General features: G+C 35.5%; 4 protein-coding genes across 18 annotated transcripts; 1 reads left to right on the top strand and 3 right to left on the bottom strand.

Annotated features, from left to right (window-relative positions):
• Positions 1-8,081, bottom strand: LOC113688052 (uncharacterized). 12 transcript variants are annotated; one of them, XM_072048743.1, is made up of 4 exons: positions 5,955-8,081; positions 4,916-5,341; positions 1,093-1,905; positions 1-852 (listed from the first exon to the last, which is right to left on the bottom strand). In XM_072048743.1, exon 1 carries the CDS (start codon positions 7,981-7,983, stop codon positions 6,343-6,345), a length of 1,641 nt encoding a protein of 546 aa, XP_071904844.1. In that variant the 5' UTR covers positions 7,984-8,081; the 3' UTR covers positions 1-852; positions 1,093-1,905; positions 4,916-5,341; positions 5,955-6,342. The 12 variants fall into 12 exon arrangements, with proteins under 12 accessions (XP_071904844.1, XP_027061453.2, XP_071904845.1 ...); XM_027205652.2 differs by having other exon boundaries at positions 1,093-1,896; XM_072048744.1 differs by having other exon boundaries at positions 1,093-1,637.
• On the bottom strand, positions 400-1,713 carry LOC113687486 (tabersonine 16-hydroxylase 1). The gene is made up of 2 exons (XM_027205087.1): positions 1,093-1,713; positions 400-879 (listed from the first exon to the last, which is right to left on the bottom strand). Exons 1-2 carry the CDS (start codon positions 1,711-1,713, stop codon positions 400-402), a joined length of 1,101 nt encoding a protein of 366 aa, XP_027060888.1.
• A 1,180-nt stretch (positions 8,082-9,261) lies between the features above and the next one.
• LOC113690274 (histone-lysine N-methyltransferase ATXR2) lies at positions 9,262-16,451 on the top strand. Of its 2 annotated transcripts, XM_027208110.2 has the most exons (15): positions 9,265-9,546; positions 9,658-9,733; positions 9,821-9,906; positions 10,007-10,377; positions 11,361-11,473; positions 11,565-11,596; positions 12,042-12,193; positions 12,898-12,985; positions 13,942-13,990; positions 14,087-14,141; positions 14,350-14,419; positions 14,499-14,568; positions 15,045-15,121; positions 15,659-15,715; positions 15,850-16,451. In XM_027208110.2, exons 1-15 carry the CDS (start codon positions 9,463-9,465, stop codon positions 15,964-15,966), a joined length of 1,497 nt encoding a protein of 498 aa, XP_027063911.2. In that variant the 5' UTR covers positions 9,265-9,462; the 3' UTR covers positions 15,967-16,451. The 2 variants fall into 2 exon arrangements, with proteins under 2 accessions (XP_071904839.1, XP_027063911.2); XM_072048738.1 differs by lacking the exons at positions 15,659-15,715; positions 15,850-16,451 and having other exon boundaries at positions 9,262-9,546; positions 14,499-14,610; positions 15,045-15,118.
• Positions 16,452-16,918: 467 nt separating this feature from the next.
• LOC113687930 (zinc finger CCCH domain-containing protein 13) lies at positions 16,919-25,051 on the bottom strand. 3 transcript variants are annotated; one of them, XM_072048740.1, is made up of 12 exons: positions 24,684-24,841; positions 22,435-22,971; positions 22,219-22,329; positions 21,865-21,895; positions 20,937-21,072; positions 20,746-20,802; positions 20,023-20,120; positions 19,820-19,891; positions 19,501-19,709; positions 18,459-18,655; positions 18,083-18,292; positions 16,919-17,188 (listed from the first exon to the last, which is right to left on the bottom strand). In XM_072048740.1, the coding sequence occupies exons 4-12, from the start codon at positions 21,867-21,869 to the stop codon at positions 17,117-17,119; spliced, it is 1,056 nt and encodes a 351-aa protein (XP_071904841.1). In that variant the 5' UTR covers positions 21,870-21,895; positions 22,219-22,329; positions 22,435-22,971; positions 24,684-24,841; the 3' UTR covers positions 16,919-17,116. The 3 variants fall into 3 exon arrangements, with proteins under 3 accessions (XP_071904841.1, XP_071904842.1, XP_071904840.1); XM_072048741.1 differs by having other exon boundaries at positions 22,435-22,968; positions 24,684-24,836; XM_072048739.1 differs by lacking the exon at positions 22,435-22,971 and having other exon boundaries at positions 24,684-25,051.
• Between the last annotated feature and the right edge of the window lie 1,217 nt (positions 25,052-26,268).

The raw sequence follows: 26,268 nt of genomic DNA, 5'->3' as shown, positions 1-26,268 counted from the left end.
TTCTTGTAAAGCAATAGCTCTGATCATATTTAAGACAGCTGCTTCCGAAATGGATTGAAATGTAGCAGGAAACAAGAGTTATGTAATCGCGTTTATATAGTACAAAACCATTTTGCAGGTCTCTTTATTGGAGAACAAATTCACAAATCAGAAAGCTTACATTAGAGCATACATTTATAGACTGGTGAGAGTAGTTGAGTTCAGAGCCTTTAGTAATCGTGCTCGATAACCAGATAGAAGGAGGGCGGAAGTAAGGCATGGGAATCAAAACCAGATCCTGTTTTGGGCGGACTGCCAAGCCAAAGGTCTCAGTCATGTCTAGTTGTTCTTGCTCAAATTCTGCAGGAAGCTTCCAATCAAAGTGGTACAACAGTTGTGCAAGAGGTACCTGGATGCTGGTCAGAGCAAATGAGATGCCAGGACAGATCCTTCTTCCTGCACCAATGGGATGTAACTAAAATTCTGTCCCCTGAAATCAATTTCAGAGTCAAGAAATCGCTCTGGGTAGAATTTCTCAGGTTCAATCCAGCGCTTGGGATCTCGCATAATTGCCCAGGCATTAATAATGACTCTTGTTTTCACAGGTATTTCATATCCATATATTTCACATTTTTCGCTACATTCCCTTGGAACTAATAGTGGAGCTGCAGGGTGCAATTGAAAAACTTCTTTGATGACTGCTTGCAAGTATTTCAATTTATGAATTCGAGATTCATCAACGTTTCCTCTGTCTGCATAGATTTCTCGAACCTCATCTTGCACTCTTTTAAGTACTTCTGGATTGTTAATCATTTCAGCAACTGACCACATCAAAGTTGTTGCTGATGACTCGCTCCCTCCACTGAACACGTCCTGAGCAGAATTATCAGAAACCTCAAGCTTAGACCACAGTAAGAGAGGATTAGAGTACACAGAAATAGATGTAAATTATTCTGACAGGAGATCTAAATTTTCGGCATAGGATTTGTATGTAATTCAAAATTCTAAATGATCTATACAAGGTCTTGTTTTCCCTTTGGACTAGTTTTTTGCCATGTTGGGATCTAGATGGAATTGTGTAGAACAAACATTGATGAAATACAATTTACTTACAAAGATGACTGCTTTGATGTTATTATCAGTAAGTGGAGCACTAAATTCCCCAGATTGTTGAATCCTTAGAAGAACATCAACCAGATCCTCCTTTGCTTCTCCATTACCGGGTTTTGATTCCGCTCTCTTGACTCTGTGCTCATTGAGAATGTTTTCAAGTGCTTTATCAGCTATCTTGTGAGTCCTCTGTAGCTTATGCCTCATTCCAGTGATCTTTTCAAGTATTTTGATAGAGGGATACACGTCTACTATGCTGAAACCTCCCATAAGCTTTGTCACATCCTTTATTGCTGACATGAACTCATTGTGATATTTGCTTCTTTTACCATAAGCAGCCTGAGCAACGATGCTAAATGCTAGCGATGAGATCATGGTGCTGAGATTGACAGCCAAACCCTCTTGTGAAGAGATTGATCTAATCATATTTGAGGCCTCCTCTTCCCTAATTGATCGGAACGTTTGGATCTGCCTTGAACTTAGAAGCTCCAATGTACAAATCTTTCGCAGTTGTCTCCAATAATCTCCATATGGGGAAAAGGCAATATCTGTAGAATTATAAAACAATACATTTGCTGAAACAAGATTAGGACTATATGCAAATATAAGGTCGTTGTCATTCATTATTTCTGCGCAGCCTCTGCAGAAAAGACAACTACAGTTGACATTTCACCAAGCTGCAGGTGCATCAAATGTCCATATTTCTTGGCCAAGTCTGAAAGGATCCTGTGAGGAAGGGAGCCAATAAGCTGATGCATGTTGCCAATTATCGGTAGTTGTCTTGGCCCCGGTGGCAGCTTCACAGGCCTAGATTTCCTTGCAATTTTAACTATCGTCAAACAGAATAAGATGAAAACAGAAATGAAAACTAAAAGCTCCATGCTAATCAATAAAATGATGCTGGAATGTTCTTGGCTTAGAGGTGAAATGATCTTTTACAGGTATCAGTATATTCTAATACAAAATTCAGTCTTCTTTGCTTCTATGCTTCAGCAGCTATGTTGGTCATGTATGGATGATGAGATTACATAAACACAGAACCAAGTCCAAAGTTGATTTAATCATACATCTTACTTTTCCAACAGAACCTAAGAACTGAGCCGCAGACATCCACTGTAGTAGATAAAGACATAATTACGACTTGGTGATTCATGACTAATGACTATATGTACGTTTATATGCAGTATACGCTACTGCTGGTGAAATTGCCTTACAAGGCAAATGAATTCTTGCTTATCAGTGATTAAACAAGTCTAATTCATGTAACCATTGATGCCATGGTTCTGCATAATATCCGGTTTTCATGTAAAACTTGATCAGAGGTATTTCTCGGGTTATATTAGATTGTATAGTTCTTCAGATCGTTCAATTACAAATTAGAAGCAAGGAAAAAAGATGGAAGTATACATATCAACTATCATAGTTACTTGTACTAGTATGTGTACTGCTATTTGATTTTGAAAAAGTGAAAGGAAAAGCTTAGTTAGGGCAGGGCATCAAATAATGGAGCCGATCTGTGGAAGCCATCTTATGTGGACTATAGTTTGCTTGGAATTCAGAGTTCTAAAAAGTCAAAGCTAGAAACTGACTCTAATGTGGGCTTGAACTTAATACAAGAAGCTGCTCAGGAGTCTCCTCATTACAATCTGGTTATGCAGATTCAAGAATGTTGCAGGAAAGGTTGGATCTGCCAGCTAGAACACATTTGGGGAGAGGGAAACAATGGGCAGACTTCCTAGCCAAACACAGCATTGATGCAGATCTGGGATTGAGGATTTTAAAAGAACCACCTGAAGCCATCAGGCAGCTAATCGGGGAGGATGTTATCAGGGCAACCATCCCTCGTTTTGTTCTGTGTAATTAGGAGCATGTAGCTCTTCCTGTAGACTGAATAAAAGAAAAGCTTAATGATAGAGCTAGGTGGCAAAAATCCACTAAGGTTTATAGGAGACATGGGAAGGATGTGTCGAATGCCCAAGCATTGATTTGGCATGCTTTTGATGACAAGGAACCAACTTGGGAGTTGGTTTGAATTCTATGGAGTTTATTTTCTGATTTTCGCCGGCAGGGGTATTTTAGTAATTTGAATTAGCTGCAGGAATTTTATGTTTATGGTAATTTTCTGTTTAGTAGTTATTTTTGGTAATTAGTATTTTAGTTGTTATAGGGAATAAGAAAGCTTAGCTTTCTAGCTTTCCACTAGAATTCTATTCTAGTTAGGAGTCCTAATTAGGATTGGAATGAGCTTTGTTCTAAGGTCTATAAATAACCACTTCTCCACAAAGAGAAGTCAGTTTTTGGTCATTAATAAAATTTTCCTGCAGACTTAACATCTTCCTTAGGACTGTGTGATACATCCCAACTTTAGGTGTGAGGCCTAAAGATTCCCAGGAGTGATTCCTAGGATTACCAATCAGTTTTCACCTTCTTAAGCATGTTCTCCCATCCTATTCCAAGTTGCTATTATAAGTTCGGGTGACGTTCAATATCTAAACTTTTCTACAAAGCTGGTGTGCCTACCAAGTTTTCATGCTGCATCACTCAAAATCAGACATCTCATCCATGAAATTGATAATTTGTAGCACCGACAAAGCCTCAATGACTCAATCCTAGCTTCTATCAATGAGGTTTAACCTTGTACAGTTGATTCATGTAGCCCTACTAACAAGACTTGTTCAAACAATACAAACGAAATGTATTTGAGAGAAGAGTTGAGAATGATATTCATTAAAGCTGCATTCGCAATCATGTCAGCGAATCTAGATAATCAATCCATAGACAAGATTAATATCAGTGCTTAACAAAAGCCAATTTGAGGTGATCAATGCCTCATAGCATGTCTATCAAGTGAAGCAAAGAAAATTTTGTCATCTTCACAAGTCAAATATGAGTAAATTTTATATCCACTGACAGTGTATATCACCATTGGATCCATGACACGTATGCAAAAGTTGGAGTTCAAATTCAAATTTTGCATAATTGTCATTCATTCGATGCTGACAATGTAGTGTAGGAAAGATTAATCCATCAAACTATTCTCACTTATAGTCTTAATTTACAAAATAGTCAAGAAAAGCAACCACAACTTTTCAAAATAGCACTTCCGTATACTTATTCAATTGACTACATGCACCAAATGGTGGCTAATTACATACAACAAGAAACCCCTGTATAATCCCTATCAGTCCTTAACAAAGGCCAATTTGAGGTTATCATGTCTATCAAGTCAAGCAAAGAAAATTTTGTCATCTTCACTGGTCAACAATACTTTTTTCAGTTTAGTCTTAATTTACTCTCACACTCAAGAAAAGCAACCACCACTTCTTCACTTGACTACATTCACCAAACAGCGGCTAACCAGGTATGCTGATCTATAGATATCAATTACTACAAAGGACCAGGAACCTCTGTATAATTCCTATCACTGCTTAACAAAGGCCAATTTGAGGTTATCAGTGCTTCATAAAATGTCTGTGAAGCGAAGCAAAGAAAATTTTGTCATCTTCACTACTCAACAATGCCAAATATTCTGCAAACTATTTTCACTTTAGTCTTAATTTACTCGAACAGAAATGTGCATCGGCTTAATGGTTTCCTACCCTCATAGAATCCTAACAGACTTGGCTAAGAACTATGGACCTCTGACGCATCTGCAGCTTGATGAAATTGCAGTGCTGGAGGCAAGACATTGTCAACAACTCTCACATAGACAATGTCTGAAATGACTAGAAATCCAAGAGTAATGAAGAAAGCCCAAGAGGAGGTAAAGCAAATCTCTTCGCGAAACGAAAATATTGATGGATTGCGACTTCATAAATTAAATAACCTGCAAGTAGTCATCAAAGGAACACTGAGATTGGACCCTGCGGTTCCACTGTTATGCAGTGAAAATTTTGAAATCAATTGATATGCAATACCAAAGACCATAGTCCTTGTCAATGCCTGGATAATTGAAGAGATCCTAAACAATGAAAGAACCTGAGAAATTTAATCCAGATTAATTTCTTGATTCTAAAATCAATTTCAAGGGGTACAACTTTTAACTTCATCCATTTGGTGCCAGAACAAGGGTATGTCCTGGAACATCAATTGTTGTACCTAATGGAGCTGCCACTTGCACAATTGTTGTACCACTTTAACTGGAAACTCCCTGGTCAATCGAGACAAGAACTAAGCATGACTCAGATCATTGGCTTGGAAGTCAGGCAAAAACATGACCTCAACTTGATTCCCCTTCCTTATTGCCTTTCGTCTGTAAAACAGGATACAAACAGGATATTCTTCAACTGTCCAATAATGATTTGCCATCAAACTTCAAAACACGTTTCTTCAAGTTTTGGAGCAACACTTAAAAAGATTTCTCAGTATCACATGTTTGTTCAAGTGAATGGATCTGGAAAATCTCCACTGTTCCTTTACTCATATCCAAATTATAAAAAGCTACCACAATGCTGACCACTGTTAGTTTTATCTTGATGACCAAATAATTAATATGGCAAATTCAACCCCATTATATTTAACCATTGGATTTGGATGATAATTGGACGAGAAAGAAAGTAGTAAAAATTTTGAAAAAGGATTTAAATGCTTAATCATATGGTTAAATATGTTTGCTTAACTTCTAGTGTTGTATGGCATAGATGTATATTTAAACTGAGTATATTCACAAATGGCTATGATGATACTCTAAATAACACATCAAACCTTTATATATGCTAGCTTCCCTCCTATTAATTATTTATCGTTCACATTAAGAGCACTTAATCAAATTAGAGTCAATGACAAAAGGCTAGAATGATATACCCTACAAATTACATCAGATATCTATAATATAAATATGAAAGCAACGAAAGATCAGGGTATACCATTGAAGCATGAATGGAGTTCCTTATTGCTGTGAGCAAAAGATTGTATCTCTCAAGGGCAGTGGCCTGTCTAGTACAACTTGCATTACTCCTTTCAAGTTACCCAGGAAATGGAAGAGGTGAAAATTTCTTAATCACTGGCTAAATGAGAACAAAATCCTCAAAGGACGCTAAGCCCCAAGGTTCAATCAGAAGCAACATCCAATTCTGTTACATCAGCGACTATAGGAAACACTAGCTTGCAGCATGCAACTGATCTATAGTCATACAAGAAACAGCTGCAGAAAACCTTGCAAGAATGAAACTTAAGTGAAAACTTTTCCAAGACTATTTGATCTGCAATGGCAAGCTCCACCGAGATTCTAACTGGTTTCAGAGTAAAATACACTCAAGTAACAATTTCAATTTCTTTTCCATTGCAAGCTGCCATGGAAAGTACTCTTGGAATTTCTGATACACATCCTGAACTGTGCAGACCTTTGACTAAGATAGAGTAAGTAGATTCATTAGGAGAACATCCTCTTTCCAACATCTCTTCCAGAACTCTTATTCCTTCACTTGCATTACCAACATTGCAAAATCCCTTAATTAACATGTTATAAGTAAAAGCATTGGGACTCAATCTCTTCTCCACCATGTCATCCCATAACCTCGCAGCTTCAGACAATTCCCCTCTCTCACACATTCCTGCAATAAGCGTGTTATATGTCAACTCACTAGGAACCGATCCTTTCTCAAATTCATCAAATAACTTCCTAGCTTCCCATATCTTCCCCTCCTTACATAGCCAAAATATAAGTGTGCTCAATATTGCATTATCCGGAGTAACATTCTTTATCATCAACTTCTTCCACAATTCACTTGCCTCCTCAACCTTTCCTTCCACACACAGAACATCAATTAATTTGCAACACAGAGCTGAGCTTGGCACATTCCGCTTGTCAAGCATATCATTAAGCAAATTAACCGCCTCTCCAGACTTCTTTTCTTTACAAAAAGCTTCAATCATCACCCCGTAAGTAACATCATTTGGCTCAACACCATTCTCCTCCATATCATCCATTACCTTAATAGCATCAACTAACTGCCCTTGCTTACAATGCCCATCAATCAATATTGTGTAAGTCATTACATCAGGGAACCAACCACGGTCATGAATCTCATGAAACACTCTCTTGGCACCAACCAAATCACCCCTCGCTACGTATCCACTTAAAATAGTTGTATAACTAACCACATTTGGCACCACACCCATTGCTGGCATTTCATCTAAAATTCTAATAGCAGCATTAACATCATTTTTCCTACACAAAGCCTTTATCAAAATATTGCAAGTAGAAACATTAGGCACAATATCAAACTTCTTTCGACAATTCTTAAACAAACCATACACCAAATCATAATATTTATTCTGAACCAAAGCATTCAACAGAGTATTAAACGATTTCGCCGACCTTTTAACGCCCGAAAACTCATTCATCTTCAGAAATATCTTAAGGGCTTTTTTGGGCTTACTTGCAATCCCATAATTCCTGATCACAACAATGAATAGATTTTCAGCACAACTGATTCCAGCCCTTTTTAGTTCATCCAAAAGGGTCTCCATATCCTGAAAGGCACGGGCGCGGGAGAGCTTCTGGATGATGAACTGATAGGTCTGGTAATTATGCGAAAATTTGGGGTGATATTTTCCGGCATGGTGGAAAATTTGCAGGGCGAGGTTAAGGTCATGCTGACGGGAGATAAGGGAGATTAGGCGCTTGTGGGAGAGGTCCTTTGGCCAGGGATTGATTGGGGGAGTGATGGTGTAGGACTGGAGGAGTTGGGACTTGGATTTGATGGGGGATAGGTGGTGAAATGATGGATGGGACTTGAAGGGGTCATCAGTTTCTTTGTTTTCTTGACTATCAGGGGAGTTTTTGGTGGAGAGAAACTGAGTGGAACTGAATGAGGGGAGGAAAGAGGTGGGTGAACTGGTGGTGGAGGAGTAGAAGCGGTGGAGGAGTGGAAGTTGCCGGTGAGGGAACATGGTTGGGGAGTTGTTCGGTGGGGTTTAAGGAGGTTTTAAGGCTTTTTTAGCTCACCAGTGGGAGGTTGCACCCAAGATTCTTGGCCAATGTACTTAATACTAGCAGATAATACACCACTTTTTATAATAATTAAAAAGTTTATTTTTTCTAAAGTGATCTTTCAGCTGTTTCTCAAAAAAAAAAAAAAATATATATATATATATATATATATAAACACACACATCTAAGAAAAACGGTGCTCTCTTTAGCTAATATGCTAAAAAGGATAGTGATGAAAATGCAATCCCTAAAACTGCTCTAGAACCATTAGTAACATATTGAAATCTTAATAGTAAATAAGGATAATGATCAGAACTTCAATCCCTAAAAATGCTTTTAGAAACCATTAGTAACATATTGAAATTTTAAAACAATATGCATGATTTCTAATCTTTTGGCATTTAAGATTTACTAATCACCTTTAAAGAAAAAAAAATGTGAAGCTTAGGGCACATCTATTATAGGGTCGGAAGTGATCAAACATAAGGAAATAGACTGAAGTTAACATAGAATTTGCCAAAAAAAATAATCATAATAATATTTGAAGATTTAAGAAAAATTATTAGATGCTTTTCTTCGTATTATATACCATTGGGATGCTAAAGAAAATACAAATAAATGATAAGAAAAGCAAGATGTATGGGAGATTACAATGATACTAAAGCCCTCTTTGAAGTTACGGTGCTTTTGATAAAAAAGTATTTGTACGCGCTAAAAGAACTTTTAAAGTGTCTGGTGAATATCATCTCATAAAATAATAGTAGAACTTTAGATCTTGAAAGCACTTTTGGCAAAAGCTGAAATTTGATACCTTTAAAATAACTTTGGTAATTTAAAAAATAAAATATCAAATTTAATCATTTTATACTATATTATAAACCAAATAAAGAGATAAATAATTTAAAATTTTTTTAAATTACACATTATTCAATATAATAAGTACTTATTATTAAACTACGTTTTCAAATAATATATTTAAAATCATTTAAATATTTAATAAATAATTTTATTAAAAGTTCTATTAAAAAAGTACTTTGTAACAACCTACCTCGATCTCAAACGTGCCTAAATACATACAAATTGGGTTCAAACACACGTTTTTTTTTTTTTGTGTGGAGTTCAAGATAAACACAAATGCCAATTTAACCATCTACCAAAAAAGGGAAGAAAAACTTTTGCTTTTTAATGCAAAAGGACCAAAAAAGAGAGTAAAGGAAAAAAATACTTTCTTTCTTCATAAACCTTCCGAGCCTAAACTCACAACACAAACATAACGTCATAACCTTATGCTTAACAAAACCGAGAGCCCAAAAACCTTAACAAAACCTTTTACAGCAGCTACATACAGGCAGGCACTCAGCAGCAAGTGCAAATCACTGTTCTTGCTGATTGCTATCAATTTTGTACAGAGAAGAAGAAGCTTCTTTTCTTGAAACTGAATGGAACCCATATGCCCAATTGATAGCAGCTGCTCCAACCAAATCTCACTTCTTCTCAATCCCCCTTCTCCTCCCCAAGTCCAGGCACTGACCCTCAATCTCTATTTCTATCTATCAACGAATATTTATGTATCTTTATGCATTATATCTCATGTTGTTTCTGTTACTTATTGTTTTCTTGTGAGAGATTTGCAGAAATATTTTGAGGAGCTTATAAAGACTAGACAATCTTGTGGGCTTGAAGTTAGAACCAATGGGAAGCATGGAAAAGGTGTGATTTATACTATTGTTTACTCCTTTCTTTGTGGTTTTTTCTTCACTATTTGGAGACCCCATGAGAAATTTGTCAAATTTTCAGGGGTTTATGCTAAGGTAGACTTCAAAGAAGGGGACCTTGTTTTGAAGGACCCAGTGCTCTTCGGAATCCAACATTCTTCAAATAAGGTTCAATTATCGAAGGAATAAAAAAAAGTTAAAAGTTATATTCTTTCGTCATTTTTTATAATATTTGTTTCTTTTTTTTGTTGTTTCTTGAATGTTGCAGATGGATTGTTTAGTATGCAGTCACTGTTTTCAGTTTATAGGCTCAGTAGAGCTTCAAATAGGGAGGAAACTGTATCTACGAAATTTAGCTGATGCATCAGGAAGTAATAGTGGAAAGAGAAAATTTTCAAGCGCTTTAAAAGATTGTAGCGGTCAATGTAATGAATCACGTGATCATGGTGATTCAGATGTTGAAGAATATGATGTGGACCGATGTGGTCTGAGCGATTCCAAAAGTAATACTAATGTTATACCTAAAGATGTTATAGACTCGCTTATGGAGGGCGGCCTAAAATTGCCTCATTCTGATATTGTCTCATTGCCTGCGGTTGTGTCTTGTCCTGGTAAATGCAAGGAAGCATACTATTGCAGGTATGTATTTTGATATTTTTTAACTGCTTGATGAAAATACTACCCATATTAATGTGCATTTTGAGGATTAATTGTCAATTCTGTGTTACTTACCGATTAAAATGTTAATCAACTAAGGTCTAGTTTCAATTAGTATTTGGACTTCCAATTTGGTTTCAAATTATATCCAGTCTGAAATTTTCTTACCTTTTTTTTTATTTTTTGATTTGTCAAGGCAGATTGATGATGACTGGGTAATGCTAGTTTTTAAATACTAGTATCTAGCAAGAAGGTTTATGAGATTTAAATGATAGAACGCAAATTATGACATAGAGATCTGAAATCCAAATGGTTATCAGGGCATGTCTATATGAACCAGAAAGAGTCCCTAAGGAGCATTTTACAAATACATATGAAAACAACTGAGAAACGTAAGCCTCTGGAATTTACTGATGTATTTAATGATATAATAATTCCCATCCCAAATGGCAAATATTTTGAAGATATGGATTTTGGGTGGTATGCCCTTTTGCAATTGCCATATTATCATAACATCTTGTTTAGGAACATGCTAAATATTGTAAACATCGAGATGGAATTTTGGATGTTGCCTCCAGTAGAGACAACAAGATCAGCTATAGAGCTTCAGATTTCATGGTTAAAACACAAGGAAGAAAAGATAAGAATGATCCAGACAATGGTTATTTGTCAGTTTGCAGAAAGTCTAGAATCAAAAGCAAACATTTAGTTTTGTTTAAAACAGTTATAATCCGAAGTGTGGAAATAAAGGTAAATTCCAGGTTGCTAATCCAGTTATTGACAATGTAAATTACCTTAGATTGTAATGTATATTCTTTCACCTGAAAGATCAAACCACGCACTGCATCTAATTGTATTTAGGGACCAATCTTGTTTTTCTTGTCAATCTTTGTAATCTATGCTATTATTTTTTGTGAAGTAGTACTGACTCATTCAACTGTCCCCATGGTGCCAAACTTTTAAAGCCAATCATGTGCTGAGGCTGATTGGAACTTGTATCACTCTTTGCTTTGTACTGGGAAGGGATCCAAATCATTGAGCACTGAGGCACTTTCAGTATTCATACAACATGCTAATGGTAACAGGCTGATAGCATGTTAGCACTAACATTATTAAATATGTTTTCTTACTACTTTCATCATATTTGCTCATCTCTTTCCTATTTCCAGAAACAAACGATATCTTCCTTCTTGCTGCCAAGGTAGGTTCTCTATTTATTTCACCTGCCTTTATTTTCCACTTATAGATTTCCTTGCAAATATCATATGCTGTTAGAGACAAGCATGTGTAGGTGCCTGGTGGTGAAATTAAGCGTATATGGTGACTTGGGTGGGCTCACAATCAAAATACCATAACGTAATGATCAATGTGTTTTTGAAGATATAAGGAGAAAAACTTAAGCCTATAGATGATATTGCAATTAGAGCTTCATGAAATAAAGTTGGTTAGCAGGATGAAACTTAATTCCCAACAATGGATTGCACAAGTTGAATGTCTCCAATTTTCCCTCTTTTTCTTTATCTGAGGGCACATTCAATAGAATAAAAAGGAATAATATGCAATTTACAATTTCAATTAATTGAGGAATAGCATGCTGTTGACATTAGACAAGAGGATCATTGTATGGTTTGGGTTTTCTTTTTTAGGTGATCTCATTCACAATTTTGAGGTATAGGAAGTTGAAGACGGTTTATTTTGAAGAAAAAGAAAAGCATGATGCTCCCAGTATTTTGGGCAGTTGTAACTTTTCTCTCTTGTTAGAGGCATGGGAGCCTGTGTCAATGGGATATAAGAGAAGGTACCAAAAACTTTTACTCTCCAAATATATGCGTATTGCTGTTGAGAAAAATTTTTGACTAGCTTTACTTTTTGTGTTTTACCATATTATCAGGAGCTAGTTGAAAACGTTTCTGGTCTTCATTTATTACTTGCATTCTTCTGTCCATTGTGTGAAGAGTAATGTTTCTTAATGCTCCAAAAGAAAAAACATAGATCTCTTTTTATGATTTGAGGGAATTGAATTTTATTCATGGGAGACTCATGATCACTTGCACTTCTCAAGTGTGTAATACCACTAGTATGGATGAAGAAAGGTTTTCAACATTGGATTCAAAAATGTTGCATATGCTCTATTGGTTGTTTCCCAAATTCAAGAATAGTTTCTGAGTTTTCATTTGGTTTTAGAATATGGTGTCAATGCTGTATTTTGTCTTTTGTTGGAAAGAAAATTTATGCAATTAGTGCTTTGTTTAGATACTTAAGTTTCACTTTTATCAGTCTTTGAAAAGTTGACTATTGTTATATGAGAACTTGCTGGAATTTTCCAGCTTATGGATATCAGCTGATGCAAATGTTTACAACTATATTTAGATAAACTTCACAGATCTAAGAACTTCTAACTTACTCTATGTAAAAGGTCCTTCAGATTGTTTGCATTGTTGGTATATATTCTACAGCACTTTTTCTTGTTATGTTTTGCACTCAACTCAAGTGTGCATTTAGGTGGTGGAACTGCATTTCCTTGCCCGATGATGTCGATTGCCATGACGAGGTTGCATTTAGGTTGCAAATAAAAAAGCTGGCATTTACGGTAATTCCCTTGAGAGTGATGAGGTTACATCTGCATAGACAAAGATGCATCAAAAAATATTCCTGCATACTTTAGATTGTTTAGTAAAATTAGTGCAGCTAGAATAATGTGCAACATGTGTTTTTTTTAAGACTTTAAGTTCTTGGTCTTTTAACCTCAGTCCTTGATTAGATGGAAAGTTAAATACTGTTGTTATCGTTCGCTTCTGAATAGCTTGGTGGTTTGTCCAGCAAGCCACTAGCAGAGATGAGCTACTACTGATTCTGGATTGAAAGAAATAAAACCTATGACATTTTTAAATGATCCCAAACTATTCCTGTTTGTAGGATAGAACTTGATGTCAAAAACTATCAGAGAAAGAAGTGAGCTTGATTGAGTTCTTCAAGTCTTTAGGCACAAAATTTCATACTTGATAATTCCATTGGTTGCTCTCTCGCTTAACATTCATTATTGCAATATGTTGCTTTGGAGTGGAACATCAGTTTATTCATGTGGAATTCTTATGGAAATGTGTGATTTTTGAATTTTCAAAGTCAGCATGAGGAATCTGTAGTTGACTTAATCTTTAATCAAAGCCGTTCTTGTAGTGCATCCTTTCAGGCTTATTATGGAATCCAGGATATCTTACAAAGAGGGGTAACAAAAAATGTTCCTTCTTAGCGAAAGTGGATGATATTGCTAAAATTTGTTAACATAACATGGACTTTTAGTGCTCCAAAGACCCTTGATTCTCAATTGATGGACAACTTGATCTGGAAAACTCTAAAATCACTGGTGGCTGCTTTTACTTTTTTATCTAGCTTTTATCTGCTTCCTTTGAGACAGGCACTAACTGACACTGCCTGCTATTCTTCTTTCCGGAATTCAATTGCAGCATGATGAAAGTAATAGTAAACATAGAGTTTTGCTCTTTTCTCTGAATACTAATCTCTTAATTATTCGATTTGGATGTCCAGTCATTACAGCTCCTAAAGGCAGCTATATTTGACAAGGAATGTGAACCATGTATCCTAATTTTCTGCCAATCATTGGCATACTTTTGTGCATAATGACTAATCATAGTAATGGTGGTTCAACAATTGAGGTCCTTAATTGTCAAAGTATTTTCCCTTGAAATCTACGGTCACATTATCGGCATGTTTGAGCTAAATAACCTGTAAGTTTCCCTTTCATAGCGATTTATTTTTCTGTTTACTACTCAGTAAAAGAAGATAGCCACATGCACGAAGAATGATCTTCTTCCATTATATTATTTGACCCAAAACTAATATTACTTCATACTTTGCATGAGTTCTTCTGTTACTGATGGATATAAAAATCTGATATTTTTCTCATCTTATACTTGTTTTTTTCCCCTCGCACAGTGATTTGGTTGTAGAATCACCGGTAGAGAACTATTTCCTGTATATTGATGATCTTCCAGACTCAGAAAAGGTCAGATTGTGTCCCTTGCAGATATATACAAAATTTTGGCACATCAAACTTTAATACCAACTTGTACAATGTATTGTAGGAAAAAGCTGAAAAAGTTACAGAGTCTTTTCTGGATGCTCTTGGTGACGAGTATTCTGGTTGTTGTGAAGGTCAGTGGAAATTTGGATGAATGAGGTCATGCTGCTTTTGAAGTATGTTGACTTAATTTGTTGTTCACATATGAGATTCCAATATAGTATTTACTTATGGAGCTGCTATTGCTTATAAGAGGCAATTAATATTTCTTGGTAGAATCTCGATCAGGTCTATACTATGAATATAGACGCACATCAACATCAAAAGGTTCAGATTGAGTGTAAAGTTGTACTATGTATCAAAAGAGCCTTTCATTGTATCAAACATGCTGAATTTTTTTTTAAAATGCTGAATTAGCTTCTTTATAGAAAGCTGCTCTTATTTCTTTTGGAGAGGAGGCAAGGGTTCTGAAATGCAGTTCCATTGAAAGATAGTTAATTGGTCTTTTTTCCCCCTTTCAACTTTTTGCTTTGAGGGATGGGTGGGGGTTCAATCTCTAGTTTCCACTATCTCATATTGAGATCCAACAAGTGTGTTCATTTTGTGTCAGGGACTGCATTCTTTCCTTTGCAGAGTTGTATGAACCACTCCTGTAATCCTAATGCCAAAGCATTTAAACGAGAAGAGGTATGTATCACAGGGTTTAGTTGTTGATTTATTTTTCTACATAATAACTTCATCTTCTTTGGTTATGGCCACAATTGTTCAACGTGTCTTATGATTGCAACCTCTTGAGGAGAAGATAATAGATAAATGCACGTTAGTTTTTTCATGATGGTGTAAATTGATCAAAAATTAAGTAGAGAAATTTTGAATTGGATTGGGTAGGTTTCCCTGGTGTCTCTTACTATACTGAATACTGTCTTCATAGAAGAGCCAAAATTACTAAATGCATGTCACCAATGTTCAAGTAGAGTAATACATGTAAATGGTTCCTATACAAGTTTTTAACTCAAAGGGGAATGCTGCATGGTTGACATCCTATGTTCTTAGTTACTATAGTAGGAAGAAGTCATGTTTCATCTGTCTCAGAACCTAGCACCATCATTCACTTACTTAAGCACACTATGTACCTATCATTCAAGTTTTTTGGTTGCTATTCTGGGAACTATACTCAGTTTTTCTATCTAATTAGAGCTGGAAACTATTTTCATGTTTTATCAGGATAGAGATGGCGAAGCAGTCCTTGTTGCCCTCCAACCAATTCACAAGGGAGAAGAGGTGATTTAGACTTTCCATTCAATTAAAAGATTTGATATATTTAAAAAATGGCCATGGAGGCTCAGCTACATACAAACTTTGATGCCACTTTCAGTGATGAGATTTATACATTGCTAACATATCTTAATTTCCAGGTTACCATATCATATATAGATGAGGAGCTTCCTTATGAAGAAAGGCAGTCATTACTTGCAGATTATGGTTTTAGATGTAGATGCCCAAAATGTTTGGATGAAGAGCTGCCATCTTGATGTAAATCCAGTCTTTGATCTCAGCTCATTGGATGAGACAGTGTCCAAGTGCTCCAGAGAAATATACCTCTTTAAAAGCTCAGATAGTGGAACTGAGGTCTACAAGGACATGAGCTGACATTGTAGTTTGAGCAAACTATAGTGCAATGCTCATTTTTCACCTGCATAGCAAAATGCATGTGGTGGCAAGAACTCTATCTGGAAGCTTAACACCTTGCTTTGCTAAATTTTGGAATGCCAACTAGTCGATAGATCAGTGTGATGTTCATTTTTCTGAGTCTGCACTAAATTATTCAGTTCTGAATTTTGATAGAATCTTTATTAGGAATGATTTTGGGGTAGCAATATTCGCACTTTTGGTCATTTTTTATTCCATCAGTAACATTGCTGTAGGAAAGCCAGGACTGCAAATTTTCCTATGCTATGGACCAACTTAAGGACTTTTGAATACCCTTTTCAGCTATAGTCAAGAGCAATGTTTATTCCTTCGGTATGGCCGCTCAAATCAATGCTCAAGGATGAGCAAATTTATGAAAGCAGTTACAGACATTGTCACAAGGCAAGATTGGAAGTTTCCATGGAGAGAGGGAGAGAAGCATTTACAAAGAAGAAATGCTGATTCTCTAGTGTTTAATAAGAATGGCAACCTGATCTGATCTATTAATGGGGCATACGATATTAATATTTACAGATTGGTCGGGGCATCGTTAGTCTTCCTGTTTTGTTTTGGGTACTTGAGAAGAGGGGTTCCAGGAAAGCAGCAACCAGCAAAAACTCACGGATGTTACACGTTACTATTCATCAAGCAGTACTACTGGGCAACAAATAACCAGAAACCTGCACATAAAGAATAGCGTTGGAAAATTCCCAGCTAGAATATTCTATCCGCCAGGATTATATGAATTCTCCCTCCATCTGGCAACAAAGCACATGAAAATTGACTAGTCAAAAATTTGCATAGCTTTCGCTAATGTTTACTCCTTATACTGAATAAATCCCAGAAAGATCACATGGAAAGCTAATCAGACGTTTCAATAAATTCCTACAGCCTTTACAGATTAGATAGCAAATGCCCAATGTCTGGGTAAAACAGCTACGACATGGTTGATACCCTGGTACATGATATATAAGGGCTAAAAAAGGTAAAAACTCAGACAACATCCACTTCTACTGTTTCCTCCTCAGTACCGTCTATATCTACGTTCTCATCATCCCCCTGGTACTGCAAACAAGTAAAGCAGCATTATACCTCATAGCAGCTTCATAAAAATATTAACAATAATAGAAGGGATTTTGCTTCTGATGATGATAAAGAGCAATTTACCAAAAGAAACAATATGACCGACAAAAAGGACCAGAACCACTACAATACTCTGCAACAATCGCAAGTGAAAAGGGAGAATATAACAAAGATTAGCAATAGTGGCACGCCCATTTCAGAAAGTTCTGATCAGGCACGGAGTCTAGGAGAAAATTTACTAGCAGTTGTATCCGTTGCAAGTGAACAGACTAATTGATTTTAAAGCACATATTACCTTTCCGGCAAAGCTGAGTACATCATCACCACAAAGCTGACTCCCGAATGGAAGTAGCAGTATGGTAGAATTAGTGTCAGTAATATTAAAAAACAAATGAGGTCAACAGCGGACAAATATAAAAATAGTCCGTTGATTTTGATAATGCCAGAACACATGAAAAATCATTGGTGGTGGTAAGAAATTGTATTGAAGACTTTTGCCTGCTCTAGTATCATATCGGACTAAGACTTCATCAGATATTTAAAAAAAATAAATAAACTGTTAAAAACTATTCCAACAACAATCCCATGCTCAGCAATTGCCAATTCCCCTAGGAATATTTTTCGCCAATATAAAATGCACACGCGGTTAGGCATCTCTCTCTCTCTCTCTCTCTCTCAAACATATAAGCATAACTACAAAACCAAGGCCGGTGATTCAAACGTCAACTGTGCAATTCATTTTCGATGCTTAAGCTCTTAAATGCTGAATTGAATAATTAACCCACAAAATTCATTCTAGCAGCTTTTTGGACAAGAATGCATGGAATCCCACAAACCTGTAAGGAGAAACCCATGATAACTTTGTATTGAACTAACCTGTACATGAGCATTTTGAGGAATAGGAGGAGGTGGCGGAGGTGGTAAAGGCGATGGTGGAATTTTAAATGCAGCTTCCTTTTCATCTGTTATCAAGTTTCCAGTTCCCTCAAACTTCTCCTCTGTTTCAACAATATCAGCAACGTCATCGATTGCATGGGCAGCCATGCTGGTAGAGGGCAAAGCAAGACCTGATTCAGAAACCTTTGACTGCAAAAACAAAGCAGCAAGATGCATTTTAACATTTACCACCAAATTGGAAAATAATTAGGTCACCAACTTCAAAAGTTACACAACATAATAAAAAACTAAAAAAAGGATAAAAGTATATGAAAAGAAAGATCTGCTTCTAATAGCAAAACTAGAAGTAGGTAACCTTATCAAATACAGAAATATCAGCTGAAGAAGTTTTGGCCTTTTTGGACTTGTATTCATCTGCTAAGGGCCTTGATGCATTCTTTCCCGTGCTACTTATCTCAGCTTTCTTATAATTTTTGGACTGAGGATTCCATCTAGACATCTTCTCCAATCTGACTTTCCCCATAACCAATCCTTGATCTTTTCTTGAGATCACTGTAGTAAAGTTCATAACAGTTATCCCTAATATCACATATCAGAAGTCCAAGATGTGCACATGAAATTGTTAACTAACTAGTTCTCTGTTGAATCTTTAATGACTACCAATGAACATTTAAAAAGCTAAAGAATAGCTCACAATATAATGGGAATAAAAAACATCTGGAACTCAGATTCTTTGAAGCTGATCCTTAAAGAAACAAAGGAAGGTTTAACACATTAAAAATATATCCAAATGCAAAACGGCATGATGAACTGAGGAAGAGAAACACAATTCCCTGGACTGTGCGACAAGCAAAAGAAGAAATGTCAAAGTAGGCAACCATATGCAGATCTTCATCATGGAACCTGAGGATACTAATGTTTAAAGATCCTTCTTTATTGCTCCTGCAGGTAAAAGCAGAAGCCAGTATAGCTTTCATTGCTTGGGAGGGCCAGGGGAGAGCTTTCATTGCTTGGGAGGGTGGGTAAATTTGTTGATGTTGGTTTACGATGCAACATTTTGAACTTGGAAGAACAAGCAGATGAACAGGAAAAATAATTTGGGACAACTAATAGATAATTAAAAAAATGTTTTCAAATGCATCAAATGCCACATGAATGACAAGCTAAAAGAGTTACTGAACCAATTACTAACTTAAGTAACAAACCATTAATTACTTAAATAAAAAATGACGAGCCCACTTATATGACCACTTTTCAAAAACCAAAAAATCTTGATTTAATCTTTGTATGGGTAGGTTTTCTATGTTTCTATACAGTATTGCTCAAAAAGGATGTCAGGAACCATATCTACAGAATGAAAAGAGCTTTACTGCAAAATATTTGATTCTATACACTACCTTGATTTGACATATCATCCACTTCTGAATGAACTCGTGGCCTTTTATTACTTGGAGATATGTTCTTTTGTAGCTCAACTTTTGGGCTTACATCATTCCCACTCCCTTCATAACTCCTATTCTTGATGCCAGGATCCTCCTCCATGGCACCAGATCGAGACAAATCCAACGAAAGCTGTTCACAAAGCTTCTGAACTTGAGTCTGTGACCTATAAATGTTGAACTTTGATGTACATAAGGCACCTCATACAATCCAGTAAATATGAAGCACACTGCCAAAGTATTTAATAAAAGAAGATATATCAGAGCAGATGCATGCCTTTTGAGTTCATCTTCTAGACGCATCTGCCGATTATATGCTTTGATGAACTTCTTAATCTTTGAGGCCACCCTGAACACAAACCATATTTTCAATCAAAGAGATTAGTTTACTATACCAAAATAAGCATATTGCTCATTAGAGTAAAGTATCCTATTGGATGCATCACAATACACTGATCCTAGAAAAGATTAACTACCAACCTTTCAGATTCCTCTTTTTCCTGGCTCAGTTGCATTTCAAGCTCTTGGATTTTTGAAGTTATCCTGTTTGCTTCCAGATTCCTCTCTTCCAGGTAAATCTTAAAAACAAACAGAATGGTCCATGAACATTTAATCTCTAAAACCACATGCAAAGACTAAATAGCTACTTTTTTAGTCAAAAGAAGTTCTTAACCACAAAAAATACAGAAGAAAGACAAACAATCAAGCGCAGAAGTGCAATTTCAAGAAAAGAGAAGGAAGCTTCGTGATGCAGTTTATTCTCACAGCAGCTGGATATCTACAATTAGATACTTGGAACAAGATCTGAAATGGGAAAGTTTTCAGGCTTTTTACAGAAATAAAGGGTTTAAAAGTACGATAGGTGTAGAAAAATAAGAGAATAGATACTATACAAGATGTAACCACAACTTTATTGATGAAAAAATGTGACACATAAGATTTTCCATACTATTCAATTTAATGAAGCACTAACGATTGCAATCTAATACTCACTTCTAGCTGGCAAAAATACAAACTTTAAAATACAATCCTAGGACCAAATAAATTTGCAGCTATACTTTATTAAAGCACCAAGACAATCAACAAATAGCTAGAAAAAAGATAAGCAAATAAATCTCAGGAATTCTGGCGAATATGCAGAAATGTGAAAGAGTTCAAAGGCAGTCCACACTACTAAGGCACCAGCAAACAGTTAGAACATACCTCCAGTTCTCTTCTGTGGTCCTCCAGAATCTTAAACTCAGATTGAGCTTTCCTTAGCTGCATATTACCAAAAGAAGAATAAGTACAGCACAAACAGGGCCAAATTTAAGGATATCCTGTACAGATTTATGAGATCCACCTCAAGCAGTACAAGTTTGATGGAAAAGAAACAAAAAGGATAGCTTCAAAACCTGCTCATCAAGAAGATCTTTGGGTTCAAAAGATGCCCGTCTTGGCTCTTTCATTTTATCTTCGGTTCCCTCAAACAATCTCAAACTTCCAGAAAATTCACTTTCGCCATCTATGTGTTGTTTCTTTCTTCGTTTCCTGCCCATGAAAGATAGGATGTTCTGGTCATGGCAAAATTGCAATGAAAACATAACATATTGGTTTTAATGAGTACCAAAATAGGTGACAGCAATTAAATCATTTTGATACTTATTAAAAAGTTCCTCACAATGAAACTCTACCAATCTTTGTAGTTTCAATAAAACTAAAGAAATTAAAAGCAACAAAGAATCTGAAAAGGAAGACAGATTAAATGAATGTCCATGATTCATGCTATACATGGATAAACATTAAGTAACGGAGAAACTAAGAAGATATAGAAAAAAGGAAAGGTATGGTCCACCATGACCACCATTGAGAATTTGCGTTAATTAGATTAGTAAAAAAAAATATAGTCTATTCTAGCAGTCAAACAATATGATTGATTACGATGTCAGATACAAACTTCTAAGTTTCTTCTACTACATTCAACTGCCATGTATCTCAACCAAAAAATTCAAAATGTTGCAAGAAGTTTCTTCTCTTCAATTGGAGCAAAGATTAGATACACCTAGTAACATGGACACATTCAACTGTGATAAGAATTAACCCCGAATTCAGAAACAATGAAAAAATATTGTCAATATTGTCAATAATGCTAATTAATTAATGGTACCCCAAACTGTAGGATCAGCAGTCCTAATAAGAAAATGGTACATTAAGAAAGTAAATATCAAACTTTTACACAAGATAGAGCTATGCTGAAGTTCCTAGGTTCTAGGCTCATTTGTGACTCATAAAAGAGCAACAACAAAATATTGATCAAGGCCAATTGCAATTAGATAGATTTACCTCATTCCCTCCCGTCCTCGAGGACTATCTCCTGCGCAACAGATAATAAATATTAAAAAAAATCAACATTAGAAGCTTATTGCCAAAAGCCACAAGAAGTAAGAACAGCAGGGCTCTCAAAGATCAAATCACTCATAACTTAAAAAAAACCTAATTAAATACATATCCGTCATGATACAAAACATCAATTAAGAAAGGGCCTACTGTTAGCTGTTAAACCAAGTAATCCTCGTATTCATATTTTCATCAGATAACAAAGAAATTCAGTAAATTGCAGATCATCACATCTTCGAAAAGGAAAAAAAAAAAAAAAAAAGAAGAAGAAAGGTCAAACAAAAGGGAGAAACTTCTGACCATGGGAAGCATGCTTCCCTTGTGCATCTCTACCAGGGGAGTATCTGTGGGGTGGCGAACGCCTTCTATCAAGCCTATCTCTCAAGTCACTAACACGATTGTCTCGCCTACCTGAAAGTTGGAAGAAGCATTGCAGGTAAAATACACACATTTATCAGTAAAGCCAAAATAACCAAATGCCAAGAATCCAATTATGATTAGCAAAACTAAGCTTACCATCACATGGAACATTATGAGTAATAAAATAATGAACAGTAATAGTGCCATCTTGGAAGTTCCAAACGAGCCACAGAAATTACCGGTCTCATACATAGAGTAATGAAATACCAATATTTGAGATATTTATCCATAGAGAGAACCATTGAAGAAATATATACCAGTCCTTGAGCTCAATTCCACATAGAAGAAAACCATACAAAACCACAGCAGCAACTGATAAAGAACAGTAGACATCCTTTGCTGTAAGGAGTAATAATACCACCGTGGCCCAGAAATCGTCTTATGGGACTACAAATGAAAAACCTAAAAGCCCACAAGCAATATATTGCCTCCTTGGACAACATTCCCATCCAACAGATCCATTGCTGTCTTAAGTTGAAGGAAGTCAAGAGAATGAAATACCATATTCTCGAACAACAAACACACTGAGGCATATATTAGGATAAAGCATTTGAGTGGTCCATCGAAATAGCGAATGACTAAGGACATGGATAAGATCATGTCAAGAGAAACCTAATTCTGAAGCTTCATCTGCTGTAACAAGATGCAAAAGAATGAATGCCGAGAAAAAACACCAAAACCAGCACATAGACAAAGCAAGAGTAATTATCCATCCGGAACAATCATAGCTAAATCTGCCAGTTGGTACCAGGCTGAAGGGATCAGTGTCACATGAGATACATTTTAATTTGAAACTCAACCATATCTCCAAGTCAAGCAAATGAGCAAGATCAAATCCAAGCTTGCAGATACCCACTAATTCTTCCATGCACAGTGACACCTTTTTCACCAACTCGAAGTTCATAATGCGGAATATTATCCGCAATTAAAAGGCAACTCCAAAAGAGAGATAGAATTGGATGATTAGACTGAATGACCGCTCAAAGTCCTCAGGTATGATGTTATTTTTACACAACATGGGCCTTAACAGAAGAGGTATAAGTCATAAATGGCAACAAGCAAAGCTAAAATCTAGATTATGCAAAACAAGAAAAACTCACCAGTACAAAATTCTTTTAAAGCAAAAAAAAAGCAAACCCAAAATGCTAATCTAACAGGTCATTATCTTACTCAGTTTCTTTACGTAAATAAACAAAGACACCAAAAAGTTGAAATGATGAAGTGAAGCACTGCCTCTTCAATAAGCAGGCATGACATTATATTATATAAAACAAGTATGCTCAAATCCATATAAAGGTAATAAAACCACAAAGAAAAGTGAAAGAAATTATATTCATGTAATTAAACATATTAAAAGCGAGAATAAAATTCCCCTAGATCAATATCGAAAAAGAAATAATTAGACAAGCAAAAGATGACTAGCATATCTGTATTATGCAGCACTGAAGAATATGAGAAAACTACATCCAATCCTTCACATCAGCACATAAGCTATACAACTTCTTGAGTTAAAAAGGGGTCACTCTGCTGGTTGGTACATCTCACACTCCCAAAGAGATCCTTTAACAAAAACGGCTGCTACTGTCAACTCAAAACCTGGTCGAATGTTCAGTGGCTACGGCGAGTCGATCTTCCACAATGTTTGGTAAATATTATCATAACTGGTAAAAGTAATAACGTATGGGTAGTCGAAGACACAAGAGGGATATGTAAGACGACCCAATACATCTTATAAACCATATCCTTTTCTGCTTAAGACCGCCACGTTCTACTATGGGCACATCCCACCATTAATTAACACTGTCTATACAGAAGTTTTTTCTGTGTAGAGCTAAATACTCGGCAATTTGGCCTCCAAAAGGAGGAAGAACCTCGTAATTCGAGTCACCTAGCATCATCTAGGATTTTTTAACAAAGTTCCTTTATACTAGATAAATTTATCTCTTTGCTAAGATACAAGAAAGTCTACCAGAAAAAAAAAACAAAAAACAAAATGATTCTTACATCAAATTCCATTGCACGAACCCTAATGTTTCTTTCTTCTTTCTTTCAATAACTACAAATTAAAAACACAAAAGACTGCAATTCTACATCCATAATTATTTTTAACCATTCCATTCAAGTTCAATTCCTATCGAATTCCCTATGGCCTCCTTTCCAGTTTCTAAAAATTCCTCCAAAACATGACAATTGGAAACCTAGACGGTACCAAAAGTCGTCCTCCTAATCCACGAATAACAAAGCCAATATAGAAAGGAAAAAATTACAGTAAAATGAAAAACATTGATACAACTTCGATAAAAATCCCAAAAAAAAAGAGAAAATAAGCGAAAATTGGAGTATACCATTGAAGGAGCGGCGGAGCTCGGTGCTTCCATGAGCGAAGGAGCAGGTCTGGCGATGGCAGTGGCCTTTCTGGTATAATACGCATAGCTTCGTTTTGTAAAGCTTTCTCTCCACCATTTTTCCCTTACCTCCTTCTTCTTCTTCTACTTCTTCAGTCTGTGGAAGTCGAACCACGTGAAAAATAGCAGAAAATGGGTGAAATTGAAATAAATAAAGGATATAGTAGTGACTGCTTCCGAATTATCGAGAATTTAAGGATTCCGATAATTATAAACTTTATAGTATAGGATTAATATATGGTTTAGTTGCAAATAAAGATGAGGAATTTTAAGATTTTTTACATGATTAAACAAACTAAAGGGGTTGCCCATAATAATTATCATTGTAAAAGTTTTATTTATGTATATTATTTGAAGAAAAATTAACATAAAGGCCTGTTTGAATGGCCAGCTTTTTAGCCAGTTTTTGGTTTTTTAACAACTTTAATTTATACCTTATAACTAGAGGAGAAACCTGCGCAACGCGTAGGAGTGAGTACATCTGTACATGTGTTATAATTTGTTAAGTATCATGAAATTAAGAAAGTAAAAAATACTATCAATATCGGTAAAAAATGAGAAATTATAGTGATTTTTTAAATGTATAAATAGAATCAAATACACTAATTTGATTAAGTGGAGAAATGTAAAAATAACCAAATAGTCATTTAATCACATAATCATAAGTCAGTAGGAATTTTAACAAAATTTACTGAGGAAAAAATTATAAAAAAAATGAATCACTTTCATCCTTGTAATTTGTGATGATTAGAAAGAAAATCAAACAACTGATTGTAAATCCTTTATTTTAAGATTGAACTATATTTCATCTTATAAATTGTTTCTCCTGAAGTAATTAACAAACAGCAGCCCCTAGCCATACAACTATCATATGCTTAGATATCTAGGAATTTTTGGTAAAAAAAAGTTCTAGGAATTTTTGGTGTGCATTTGTTAATTAGTGCCTATTTATGTTTTGTGCTTAACTAATGGACAAAATTTTTTATAAACACACAACTAATAGACGGACAAGCATTCCAACAAATTCAAGAAAAGGTGCTGATAAACTAATCAACAAATGTTTAAGACCAACAGAATAGAAACTATTTGTCCCATGTAAAAAACATTCAGAAATTTTACCAAACATTAATTCACATCCAATTAACTCTCCACAATAAACATGCTAACTAAGAATGAAGATTGAGGCTTTACCTTGAGTACAAAGTTCTGTAATAGCTAGTTTGGGAGTTTAGAGTAGAAAAGAAAAGAAGAGAAAGGGTTAGAAAAGAAAAGAAAGAATGGGAAAGGATTTAAGTTTCTATCTAAGTTGTTTGGGAGTTTTAAAAAAGAAAAGAAGGTAAGTGATTTTCTTTTATTTGGGAGTTGAAAACAGGTGAAAAAAAAAGATGTTCAAATAGGTTATTTTACAAAATTGCCCTTTTTGTAAATAAATGTGAATTAAGTAAGCTAAGGGACTCATTAGGAATTAAAAATTTTTGTATCATGATTTTGAAGGCAATATTGTCATATTGAAAAATTCACCTAA

Source organism: Coffea arabica, chromosome 5e (assembly GCF_036785885.1).
Source record: "Coffea arabica cultivar ET-39 chromosome 5e, Coffea Arabica ET-39 HiFi, whole genome shotgun sequence".
Lineage (NCBI taxonomy): Eukaryota > Viridiplantae > Streptophyta > Magnoliopsida > Gentianales > Rubiaceae > Coffea > Coffea arabica.
Note: the sequence above shows the minus strand (reverse complement) of the source record. Positions and strands in the feature narration are given on the sequence as shown.

Bases quoted from the DNA above. Each gene is read 5' to 3' on its own strand.
- LOC113687486 (XM_027205087.1), bottom strand. From the start codon at position 1,713: ATGAATGACAACGACCTTATATTTGCATATAGTCCTAATCTTGTTTCA. The intron at 880-1,092 runs GTAAGTAAATTG...CTGTGGTCTAAG, and splicing joins ACATCAAAGCAGTCATCTTT to CTTGAGGTTTCTGATAATTC.
- LOC113688052 (XM_027205650.2), bottom strand. From the start codon at position 7,983: ATGTTCCCTCACCGGCAACTTCCACTCCTCCACCGCTTCTACTCCTCC.
- LOC113690274 (XM_027208110.2), top strand. From the start codon at position 9,463: ATGGAACCCATATGCCCAATTGATAGCAGCTGCTCCAACCAAATCTCA. The intron at 9,734-9,820 runs GTGTGATTTATA...TCAAATTTTCAG, and splicing joins CAATGGGAAGCATGGAAAAG to GGGTTTATGCTAAGGTAGAC. The intron at 13,991-14,086 runs GTATCCTAATTT...TAATTGTCAAAG, and splicing joins TGACAAGGAATGTGAACCAT to TATTTTCCCTTGAAATCTAC.
- LOC113687930 (XM_072048739.1), bottom strand. From the start codon at position 24,801: ATGGTGGAGAGAAAGCTTTACAAAACGAAGCTATGCGTATTATACCAG. The intron at 19,710-19,819 runs GCATGCATCTGC...CAACATTTATAG, and splicing joins CTAGAAGATGAACTCAAAAG to GTCACAGACTCAAGTTCAGA. The intron at 18,293-18,458 runs GTTACCTACTTC...TTGTTTTTGCAG, and splicing joins ATATTTCTGTATTTGATAAG to TCAAAGGTTTCTGAATCAGG.